Below are 12,645 nucleotides of genomic sequence, written 5' to 3' on the forward strand. Positions count from 1 at the left end.
GGGACGGCGCGATACCATCCGAGTAGGGGCAGTGTGGGAAGTGTTGGATGAGAGCGAGAGGGGAAAAGGATACAAGGTAGTGGTCGGAGACTTGGAGGAGTTGCAATGAGGTTAGTGGAGGAACAGCATCTAGTAAAGATGAGGTCGAGCGTATTGCCTGCCTTGTGAGTAGGGGGGAAGGTGAGAGGGTGAGGTCAAAAGAGGAGAGGAGTGGAAAGAAGGAGGCAGAGAGGAATGAGTCAAAGGTAGACGTGGGGAGGTTAAAGTCGCCCAGAACTGTGAGAGGTGAGCCGTCCTCAGGAAAGGAGCTTATCAAGGCATCAAGCTCATTGATGAACTCTCCGAGGGAACCTGGAGGGCGATAAATGATAAGGATGTTAAGCTTGAAAGGGCTGGTAACTGTGACAGCATGGAATTCAAAGGAGGCGATAGACAGATGGGTAAGGGGAGAAAGAGAGAATGACCACTTGGGAGAGATGAGGATCCCGGTGCCACCACCCCGCTGACCAGAAGCTCTCGGGGTGTGCGAGAGCACGTGGGCGGACGAAGAGAGAGCAGTAGGAGTAGCGGTGTTGTCTGTGGTGATCCATGTTTCCGTCAGAGCCAAGAAGTCGAGGGACTGGAGGGAGACATAGGCTGAGATGAACTCTGCCTTGTTGGCCGCAGATCGGCAGTTCCAGAGGCTACCGGAGACCTGGAACTCCACGTGGGTCGTGCGCGCTGGGACCACCAGATTAGGGTGGCTGCGGCCATGCGGTGTGGAGCGTTTGTATGGTCTGTGCAGAGAGGAGAGAACAGGGATAGACAGACACATAGTTGACAGGCTAGAGAAGAGGCTACGCTAATGCAGAGGAGATTGGAATGACAAGTGGACTACACGTCTCGAATGTTCAGAAAGTTAAGCTTACGTAGCAAGAATCTAATTGACTAAAATGATTAAAATGATAGAGTACTGCTGGGGTAGGCTAGCTGCGTTGTTGACACTACCCTAATCAAGTCGTACCGTTGAGTGTGAAGTTTCTACAATGCTGCTTATCGGGAGCTAGCTGGCTAGCTAGCAGTGTTGGTTACGTTACGTTGCGTAGGAGAACGACAATAGCTGGCTAGCTAACCTAGAAAATCGCTCTAGACTACACAATTATCTTTGAAACAAAGACGGCTATGTAGCTAGCTATGTAGCTAGCTACGATCAAACAAATCACACCGTTGGGACTGTAATGAAATGAAGTGAAAAGTGATACTACCTGTGGAGCGACGCGGAATGCGACCGGAATGCGAAAGTTCTATTCAGTAGACGTTGGCTGGCTATTGGCTAGCTAGGAGTGTCTCCTACGTTAAGGACGACAAAATAGCTGGCTAGCTAACCTCGGTGAATTAAGATAATCACTCTAAGACTACACACTCTAAACTACACAATTATCTTGGATACGAAGACAGCAAAGACAACTATGTAGCTATCTAATACTACACTAATCAAGTCGTTCGGTTGAGTGTGATAGTTACTACAGTGCTACGGTAGCCGGTGAACGTATGCTAGCTGCTAGGCAGATAGGAGGGCGACGAAATACGATAATAACGCAATTATCACTCTAAGACTCCACACTCTAAGCTACACAATTATCTTGGATACGAAGACAGCAAAGACAACTATGTAGCTAGCTATGTAGCTAGCTAACACTACACTAATCAAGACGTTCAGTTGAGTGTGATAGTACTACAGTGCTACGTTAGACGGTGAACGTGTTGGACAGATAGGAGACGACGAAATACGATAATTACGCAATTATCTTTGATACAACGACGACTATGTAGCTAGCTAAGAGGAAATTGCTAAGATTAGACAAATCAGACCGTTGTACTATAATGAAATGTAATGAAAAAGTTATACAACCTGCAGACCGAAGCGCGGATGCGACCAGATCGCTCCAACCCGGAAGCACCGGGTGCTTGTAGGTTTTTTAATGAATTTATTTGCAAATTATGGTGGAAAATAAGTATTTGGTCACCGACAAACAAGCAAGATTTCTGGCTCTCACAGACCTGTAACTTCTTCTTTAACTTCTTGCGTCGAGCCATCCCGGATCCGGTATCGTGACTACAGCCTCAAGCTCATTACCATAACGCAACGTTAACTATTCATGAAAATCGCAAATGAAATGAAATTAATCTATTTGCTCTCAAGCTTAACCTTTTGTTAACAACACTGTCATCTCAGATTTTCAAAATATGCTTCTCAACCATTGCAAAACAAGCATTTGTGTAACAGTATTGATAGCTAACGTAGCATTTAGCGTAGCATTTAGCGTTAGCATTCAGCAGGCAACATTTTCACAAAAAACAGAAAAAGCATTCAAATAAAATCATTTACCTTTGAAGAACTTCGGATGTTTTCAATGAGGAGACTCTCAGATAGCAAATGTTCAGTTTTTCCTGAAAGATTATTTGTTTAGGACAAATCGCTCCGTTTTCTGCGTCACGTTTAGCTACGAAAAAAACCTGTATCCAGGATTGTGTAAATCTATCCGCAAGCTCATTAGCATAACACAACGTTAACTATTCATGAAAATCGCAAATGAAATTAAATTAATCTATTTGCTCTCAAGCTTAGCCTTTTATTAACAACACTGTCATCTCAGATTTTCAAAATATGCTTTTGAACCATAGCTAAACAAGCATTTGTGTAACAGTATTAGTATTAGCCTAGCATAGGGTTATGCCTCTACTTCAGCATGCAACATTTTCCACAAAAACCAGAAAATAATTCAAATAAAATAATTTACCTTTGAAGAACTTCAGATGTTTTCAATGAGGAGACTGTTAGATAGCAAATGTTCCGTTTTTACAAAAAATATTATTTGTGTCGACTAATCGCTCCGTTTTGTTCATCACGTTTGGGTAAGAAAGAAAAAAAGTCATTAAAACGCTTACTTTTTTCCAAATTAACTCCATAATATCGACAGAAACATGGCAAACCGATGTTTAGAATCAATCCTCAAGGTGTTTTTCACATATCTATCGACGATAAAATCCATCGTGGCAGTACTTTCCCTTCTGAAGAATTGGAACGCGCATGGACCTACAGATTACGCACACAGGACACCGGGCGGGACACCAGGTAAATGTAGTCTCTTATGGTCAATCTTCCAATGATATGCCTACAAACACGTCACAATGCTGCAGACACCTCGGGGAATAGACAGAAAGCGCAGGCTCATTCCTGGCGCATTCACAGCCATATAAGGAGACATTGGAACACAGCGCCTTCAGAATCTGGGGCATTTCCTGTATGAAACTTCATCTTGGTTTCGCCTGTTGCATTAGTTCTGGGGCACTCACAGATAATATCTTTGCAGTTTTGGAGACGTCAGAGTTTTGTCTTTCCAAGGCTGTCAATTCCATGCATAGTCGAGCATCTTTTCGTGACAAAATATTGCGCTTAAAACGGGCACGTCTTTTTATCCAATAATGACACAGCGCCCCCATAGGTTGAAGAGGCTCCTCTCTCGTCCACTCGTTACCTGTATTATGATCACAAGAACGGTAAGCAAAAATCCCAGAACCACACGGGGGGACCGAGTGAATGACCTGCAGAGAGCTGGGACCAAAGTAACAAAGCCTACCATCAGTAACACACTACGCCGCCAGGGACTCAAATCCTGCAGTGCCAGATGTGTCCCCCTGCTTAAGCCAGTACATGTCCAGGCCCGTCTGAAGTTTGCTAGAGAGCATTTGGATGATCCAGAAGAAGATTGGGAGAATGTCATATGGTCAAATGAAACCAAAATAGAACTTTTTGGTTAAAACTCAACTCGTCGTGTTTGGAGGACAAAGAATGCTGAGTTGCATCCAAAGAACACCATACCTACTGTGAAGCATGGGGGTGGAAACCTCATGCTTTGGGGCTGTTTTTCTGCAAAGAGACCAGGATGACTGATCCGTGTAAAGGAAAGAATGAATGGGGCCATGTATCGTGAGATTTTGAGTGAAAACCTTCCACCAGCAAGGGCATTGAAGATGAAACGTGGCTGGGTCTTTCAGCATGACAATGATCCTAAACACACCGCCCGGGCAACGAAGGAGTGGCTTCGTAAGAAGCATTTCAAGGTCCTGGAGTGGCCTAGCCAGTCTCCAGATCTCAACCCCATAGAACATCTTTGGAGGGAGTTGAAAGTCCGTGTTGCCCAGCAACAGCCCCAAAACATCACTGCTCTAGAGGAGATCTGCATGGAGGAATGGGCCAAAATGACCAGCAACAGTGTGTGAAAACCTTGTGAAGACTTACAGAAAACGTTTGACCTTTGTCATTGCCAACAAAGGGTATATAACAAAGTATTGAGAAACTTTTGTTATTGACCAAATACTTATTTTCCACCATAATTTGCAAATAAATTCATTAAAAAATCCTACCATGTGATTTTCTGGATTTTTTTCTCTCCTTTTGTCTGACATAGTTGAAGTGTACCTATGATGAAAATTACAGGCCTCGTCTTTTTAAGTGGGAGAACTTGCACAATTGGTGGCTGACTAAATACTTTTTTGCCCCACTGTACATCCAAAGGACAGCTGTGCTGCCCTGTTCTGAGCCAATTGTAATTTTTTCTGAGCCAATTGTAATCTCTAGCACCAGACCACAAAACTGAACAGTAGTACAGGTGTGACAAAACTAGAGCCTGTTAAGAAGGTAGAGAAGCACTTTATTATGGACTGACATCTCCCCATCTTAGCTACTGTTGTATGTTTAGGCCATGACAGTTTACAATCCAGGGTTACTCCAAGCAGGTTAGTCACCTCAACTTGCTCAATTTCCACATTATCTATCACAATATTTAGTTGAGGTTTAGGGTTTAGTGAATCATTTGTCCCAAATACAATGCTTTTAGTTTTTGAAATATTTAGGACTAACTTATTCCTTGCCACCCATTCTGAAACTAACTGCAGCTCTTTGTTAGGCGTTGCAGTCATTTCAGTTGCTGTAGTAGCTGACATGTAGTGTTGAGTCATCCACATACATAGACACACTGGCTTTACTCAAATGTCGTTAGTAAAGATTGAAAAAAAGTAAGGAGCCTAGACAGCTGCCCTGGGGAATTCCTGATTCTATCTGGATTATGTTGTAATGTTCCATTAAAGAACACCCTCATTGTTCTGTTAGACAGGTAACTCTTTATCCACAATATAGCACTGAAGTCTAACAGCCCCCACAATCTTATTATCAATTTCTCTCAGCGAATCATCAGTCATTTGTGTAAGTGCTCTGCTTGTTGAATGTCCTTCCCCTATAAGCGTGCTGAAAGTCTGTTGTAAATGTGTTTACTGTAAAATAGCATTGTATCTGGTTAAACACATTTTTTTTTACCAAGGGTTGTTAACAGGCTGATAGGTAGGCTATTTTAGCCAGTAAAGGGCATTTACTATTCTTAAGTAGCAGAAGGACTTTTTTTCCCCTCAAGGCCTGAGGGCACACACTTTCTAGTAGGCTTAAATTGAAGATATGGCAAATAGGAGTGGCAATATTGTCCACTATTATCCTAAGTTGTTAGACCCCAGTGGCTTGTCCTTGATGATAGACAAGTGTTTTTTTCCATCTTCCACACTCACTTTACGGAATTCAAAATTGCAATTCTTGTCTTTCACAATTTGGTCAGATCTACATGGATGTGTAGTGTTTGCTAATCTTGCCAATTAAAAAATAATTAAAGTAGTTGGCAATATCAGTCGGTTTTGTCATGAATGAGATATCTGATTCAATGAATGATGGAGCTGAGTTCACCTTTTTCCCAACATTTAATTGAAGGTGCTCCAAAGTGTTTTACTATCATTCTTTGTCATTTATCTTTGGTTCATAGTATAGTTTCTTATTTTAATACTGTTGTGCAGCCAGATTTATTTGCCATTCCTTTTGCTTCATCCCTCTCAGCCATACAATTTTCAATTCCTCATCAATCCACAGGGATTTAACAGTTTTTAGTAATTTTCTGAATGGGTGCATGCTTATTAGTAACTGGGATAAGCAATTTCATAAAATGTGTCAAGTGAAACATCTTTTCTCCTCATTACACACCATGGATTACACAAACACATTCTTTACATCAACAACAGAGGAATCACTACAAAACTTATTGTATGACCTTTTATACCACTATATTAGGGCCAGCCTTTAGAACTTAGGTTTTCCTAGATATGGTTACTATATTGTGATCACTATATCCGATGGATCTGAAGCATTAGTGAAGATGTGATCAATACATGTTGATGATTACATGTTGATGATTTCACTCCTGTGCTGTTTAACTACCCTGGTAGGTTGACTGATATCCTGAACCATTGGTTACAGTTTGAAGCTTTTTCTTGAGTGGGTAGCTTGATGAAAGCCAGCGGTTTAATACTATCAGCTTTTATGATGCTGATAAAGATAGATGACCGTCTGTAGATGCTGAAAATGCTCAAGGAATCATATTTCTCTACTCCTGTTCACGAGTCAAAATGTACATTTGGTGTATCGTTTTACTGCAAGAAATGTTTAATTCTGCAGGAGTTAATATTAAGACTAATGTGAAAGGTTATAGTCAGTGTCCATATAACCCATCTGAACAGTAGGCTACAGTTCAAATAGGCCTATGATGTTAGACAGTCTTGTGACTGTCTAATTTTTATAGCGCCTCACAATCATCACACATAACATTGCCGGCACTGCTATCATCCTCTTTTTACCACTTCACTTTTTACCTTAGTGGATCGAAGCTAACTTTTCCGCCTTTTCCCAAAAGCGTTTGGTGATTGGCATGTAGGCTATTTGGCTCGCGTAAAGTTAAGCCCTAAAGCTTAAGCAGTAATGACCGATAGCCTAAAAAGCAAAACCTCAATGTAGCCTTGCACAATAATTTATATATACAGTTGAAGTCGGAAGTTTACATACACCTTAGCCAAATACATTTAAACTCAGTTTTTCACAATTCCTGACATTTAATCCAAGTAAAAATTCCCTGTCTTAGGTCAGTTAGGATCACCACATTATTTTAAGAATGTGAAATGTCAGAATAATAGTAGAGAGAATGATTTATTTCAGATTTGATTTCTTTCATCACATTCCCAGTGGGTCAAAAGTTTACATGCACTCAATTAGTATTTGGTAGCATTGCATTTAAAAATGGTGTAACTTGGGTCAAACATTTCAGGTAGCCTTCCACAAGCTTCCCACAATAAGTTGGGTGAATTTTGGCTCATTCCTCCTGACAGAGCTGGTGTAACTGAGTCAGGTTTGTAGGCCTCCTTGCTCGCACACGCTTTTTCAATTCCGCCCACACATTTTTTATAGGATTGAGGTCAGGGCTTTGTGATGGCCACTCCAATACCTTGACTTTGTTGTCCTTAAGACATTTTGCCACAACTTTGGAAGTATGCTTGGGGTCATTGTCCATTTGGAAGACCCATTTGTGACCAAGCTTTAACTTCCTGACTGATGTCTTGAGATGTTGCTTCAATATATCCACATAGTTTTCCATCCTCATGATGCCATCTATTTTGTGAAGTGCACCAGTCCCTCCCGCAGCAAAGCACCCCCACAACATGATGCTGTCACCCCCGTTCTTCACGGTTGGGATGGTGACCTTCAGCTTGGTGGTCATTATGGCCAAACAGTTATATTTTTGTTTCATCAGACCAGAGGACATTTCTCCAAAAAGTACAATCTTTGTCCCCATGTGCAGTTGCAAACCGTCTGTCGGTTTTGGAGCAGTGGCTTCTTCCTTGCTGACCGGCCTTTCAGGTAATCTCGATATAGGACTCGTTTTACTGTGGATTTAGATACTTTTGTACCGGTTTCCTCCAGCATCTGCACAAGGTCCTTTGCTGTTGTTCTGGGATTGATTTTCACTTTTCGCATACCTGAGCGGTATGACGGCTGCGTGGTCCCATGGTGTTTATACTTGCGTACTATTGTTTGTACAGATGAACATGGTACCTTCAGGCATTTAGAAATTGTCCCCAAGGATGAACCAGAGTTGTGGAGGTCTACAATTTTTTTTCCTGAGGTTTTTCTTTTCATTTTCCTATGATGTCAAGCAAAGAGGCATTGAGTTTGAAGGTAGGCCTTGAAATACATCCCCACATACACCTCCAATTGGCTCAAATGATGTAAATTAGCCTGTCAGAAACTTCTAAAGCCATGAAATCATTTTTTGGAATTTTCCAAGCTGTTTAAAGGCACAGTCAACTTAGTGTATTGTTCTTTCTTTATTCAACCTGGCCTTTATCCACACAATATTTCATGACCCTAAACCCGCCCGCCCAGCAGATATAATCGTGGGGACTGCGGGTTATGAGTCGACCCGCGCCATGTCACTTTTTTATAGTGTGTAGTATCTTATGTTGGGGTGCAATATAGGAAAAAAGCGTTATAAGAAGGTGAGATGAGTTTGTCGTCAATGACCCAACACCCTTTCCACTAAAGAGCACTAGGTATTACAAGCAAGCATTGGGAAATCAAATCAAAACTGAAAATGCCTATATGAACCGTTGTATTCTCCATCTTCCTTTAAATGTGCTATCTTGCACCTAGTCTGTGACTGGTCTGGCACCACCCTCCTTTCCCACTCCCCGTTGCGCATGGCTTTGTTCTGGGCCCAAGTTGTTAACTTGTCCTGATCTGAACGTGATCAACAATTTGCTTAAAGAGCCGCACCCCCAATGTCACAGTAGTTTGAGAGGGCAGACCTTCCCTTCCTCAAAGCCTAGGGGTACATGGGGAGGACAATTGGAGGGGTTGAGGCCCCCTCTAAATCGTCAGCTTGATTTGGAGCCCTAGGGCAGGTGTAGCTTAGGGTCCCCCCTGCTGTGTGAGCCCGCAAACACACACAAGTACTAATCAGGGGCAAGAAAGGTGGGCATTTTAGGGGAATGATGTGTCAGGCTGCACCCTGCCTTGATCAGTATTGTTGTTTTGGACAGCCCCGTCCCCCGCACCCACACACACTGAGGGGGTACCAGGGCTCCCCACATGTTCTACACATGTTCCTGTAGACCAGGTGTTCAGGGCAGAAGGCTGTACATTTCTTGTACCCCTTCCCAACTCCCTAACCCCTTTTGCAGCCCACCTCCCTACCCCCGGCCGAACCCATCTCCCTTGCTCTCCTCTGTGGAACTTTAGCCTTTCAAGCCAGTCTGCTGTACAGTTCCTATCCTGGAGGGCATCTGCTGGACTTTAACCTATCCCTTTGATCAGCCAAACACGGTCCCAGTAAACCAGGTAAGTGGCCTCATGAAGACAATCAATTAATTTGATTGACTAGTTAGGTGCCAAGGAGAGATGAAAACCAGCAGACCTTGTGGCAGTCCAGAATCTACAGCCTCATCTGATGCCCTCCTCAAAACCAAAATGAGAGCAAACTGAATCTATGTGGAGGATTTAAGGAAGTAATACATCTAGCCCTTAATTTTCCCTCCGTAAACAGTTCCTTTAAAAAACATTGTAAAATTTGGCCCTGAAGCCTTGTCGCTCTTTAACGACTCCTTTGTGGCTCTGTGACCATCTATAATTAGTCATTCATACTGTGGGATAATGCTACCGTACTTGTAGACTTGCAGTCATTAAGCTAACGCTAGTTAGCCTGGCAAAACGGCCACTAACTTCCTTCATACTGCACATCATCTAACTCTGGGTAAATAAAATGGCTTAAAATACCAGAATCTCGCCGTATCCCTTTAACGGTTTAATTTCCTGTGATGGCATGGCAAGGTGCTGCGTTGCGGTGGTTGTCATAGGAACAGCGAATCTACTGTTTGGGGCCTGAAGTGTGTCCAACCGACTTTGGTTATGACCGCGTGCTCGGTCAAAGGCTCCCGGCTGCCTGTGGAACCGTTCTACCGTTTCGTCGCATGTGTGAGAGAGTGAAAGCGGGAATGCGACTGTCAGGGTGTGCCTGTGTTTGTATTCTTGAACTTAAAAAAAGTGAGTAAGAGTCTATGCATTTTGTACTGAATGTGTGAATGCATGTCTGCATATGTGTTTGCGTGCAGACTGCAAACTGAGCTGAATCTTATCCACCTGAATCCAGGTGACTGAAGACATGCCATTTTCCGCAAACATAGCATCATACATGTTTTTTTTTCAGGACATTCTTCCCAGTTTAATATTTTCATTAAACTGGAGCGGGTTTCTGTTCGAGTGTCACTCACCCCTTTGCCCATGAGGCCGTTATTGAGCGGCAGGCCGATGAACTGGAAGGCAGCCTCCTGGATGAAGTAGGGGTTGAGGATGCGCATCTCTGTGGGCTCCCTGGGGACGTAGTGTGCCACAGACTTCCAGAAGCCCTCTGTACCCCGCTGAGAGGGGAAGAGAGATGGTGAGTTTCAGGAAAGGCATTGAAATTAAAAAATGTTAATCCAATTTGTAATATTGGGGGGGAGGTTCAAAGGAGCACTTAGTATGAGGTAGCCAGAGTTTCAAACACAAAGAGATGATCTTTTATAACATTGACAAAAGGTCACATCAACCAGAGGCCCACCTACAAACTCACTCCCTACACGGACTGAGAAAATGGCTCTGCGCCTTGGGGGTAACATGGAGGACGGCCAATCGACTATAATTACGACCACAGCAGCGCCCCCTCATCAGCTAGGAAGTGTTACAGGAAGTGAGCCAAATCACACCCTGACCTCAGCAGGGGTTCCGGGAGCACTCACACCCCTCTGGTACCTCCTACTCCAATCATCAGAGACCAGACCCCACTGGCTACACCACACCGGAGGTAGAATACTCCCAAATCTAAGGACACGTACTGGCCTGTTGTCTGACTTCATATGCTCCGGAATGCCAAAAACAGACTTTTGCGCATACTTCACTCAAGGCAATGAAAGTTGGCGCTACACATGTGAATGTAAAGTCAGAATATAAAGATACAAATCTGAAGTAATTTTTCACAAATATCTGCCAAATCCACAAAAATATTTAATAATGTTAAGTAGCTAAGGCTAGCTCTTGTCCTCTGAAAAATGCCTGTACTGTGATGCGCCACACACACACACTAACAGTAGCAGTCTGCCACAAACAGCACAGGTTGACTGACTACCTTGCACACAATTCAAAGGGGTCGGCAGATGTAAATGGGAAACCTGTTCAAATATTCAGACGCCCGCCCTGCCGCCTTGATATTAGAGGGGAATAATGGAATAGGCGGTTAGATCACGTGTTTTTAACCAGGGGCCTCCGAGCCCTCCACAAGCCGTGGCAGGAAAACCTCATCTCTACTGTCAACACGCTGCTTGTGTTAGGGGATCTGTTTGGCAGAGCTGTAGCAGCAGTAAGTAATTTGTTTTACAGTGGAGAGCATGGTACACGTACGTACACACACACACACACACACACACGTGTCATGTCTGAGTCAGACAAACAAGTATTAAGAGAGAGTGCTGGATAAGGGTACATCCAATTAGCAGGTAACAGCAGTGCTTTTCAATAAACACTGATCATTTCCAATACAGCTACTTATAGCATCAAATGAGAGATATAGCCTATTTCTACAGGTTTCTGTATGTAATGAAGTTCTATCACTCAGAACCCAAAGAACTGTCTCTGAATGGGCCCCTGGGGGACAGGAAGTGATTTCCCCTGAGCTGTGATATGGGTCGGTGAGTCAGGAGATGGGCCGTTTGAACAGATAAAACAGGAAGCTGCAGAATGATCCTGTCCTACTCACTCACACGCCATGCCAGACCGGAGTCAACCATACATACGCACATATGGATGTGCGAGCACGAACACACACACACTATGGGGTGAGCAGACGTGTATGGCTTGTGTAGGGCGGTGGCTGTGTTGGGTTGTGGTATAGCCTAAAGGAAATGGCTGTTCCCCCTTCTCTCGTGACAGATGTATGATTAAATTGGTCTGGATTATTAGATTAAGTAACTGTCAAGGGAAAATATCCTTTTTAAAAGTTCATATTCTGTTAAGGAAAAGTTTATCTACAGTTCCATGCATTACACTTGTATTTTCATCAACATTTATGATGAGTATTTCTGTAAATTGATATGGCTCTCTGCAAAATCACCAGATGTTTTGGAAGCAAAACATTACTGAAAGTAACACGCCAATGTAAACTGAGATTTTTGGATATAAATATGAACTTTATCGAACAAAACATACATGTATTGTGTAACATGAAGTCCTAAGTGTGTCATCTGAGGAAGATCATCAAAGGTTAGTGATTCATTTTATCTCTATTTCTGCTTTTTGTGACTCCTCTCTTTGGCTGGAAAAATGGCTGTTTTTTTTGTGACTAGGTACTGACCTAGGTACTGGTGTCCTGTCGTCGTAAAGCCTTTTTGAAATCGGACACTGTGGCTGGATTTACAACAAGTTTATCTTTAAAATGGTGTAAAATACTTGTATGTTTGAGGAATTTCATTATGGGATTTCTGTTGTTTTGAATTTGGCGCCCTGCAATTTCACTGGCTGTTGGCGAGGTGGGACGCTACCGTCCCACATATCCCAGAGAGGTTAATGCAACCGCTGTGTCAGATTTCAAAAAAGCTTTACCGAAAAAGCACACCATGCAATAATCTGATTACAGCGCGTAGACAACAAAACAAGCCATACAGATATCCGCCATATTGTGGAGTCAACAGAAGTCAGAAAGAGCATTATAA

The 12,645-nt window shown here is 43.0% G+C and overlaps 1 protein-coding gene across 5 annotated transcripts in view; it reads right to left on the reverse strand.

The window, feature by feature from the left end:
- Positions 1-12,645, reverse strand: part of LOC115114194 (CMP-N-acetylneuraminate-beta-1,4-galactoside alpha-2,3-sialyltransferase-like) — a 101,030-nt gene that overhangs the window by 14,824 nt on the left and 73,561 nt on the right. For all 5 annotated transcript variants that reach the window (XM_065013312.1, XM_029642255.2, XM_029642254.2 and 2 more), the window contains one exon: positions 10,174-10,320. In XM_065013312.1, the coding sequence (XP_064869384.1) occupies positions 10,174-10,320 (147 nt within the window). The remainder of the gene's footprint in view (positions 1-10,173; positions 10,321-12,645) is intronic.

The sequence above is a fragment of the Oncorhynchus nerka genome, linkage group LG9b (assembly GCF_034236695.1).
Source record: "Oncorhynchus nerka isolate Pitt River linkage group LG9b, Oner_Uvic_2.0, whole genome shotgun sequence".
NCBI classification, from domain to species: Eukaryota; Metazoa; Chordata; class Actinopteri; order Salmoniformes; family Salmonidae; genus Oncorhynchus; species Oncorhynchus nerka.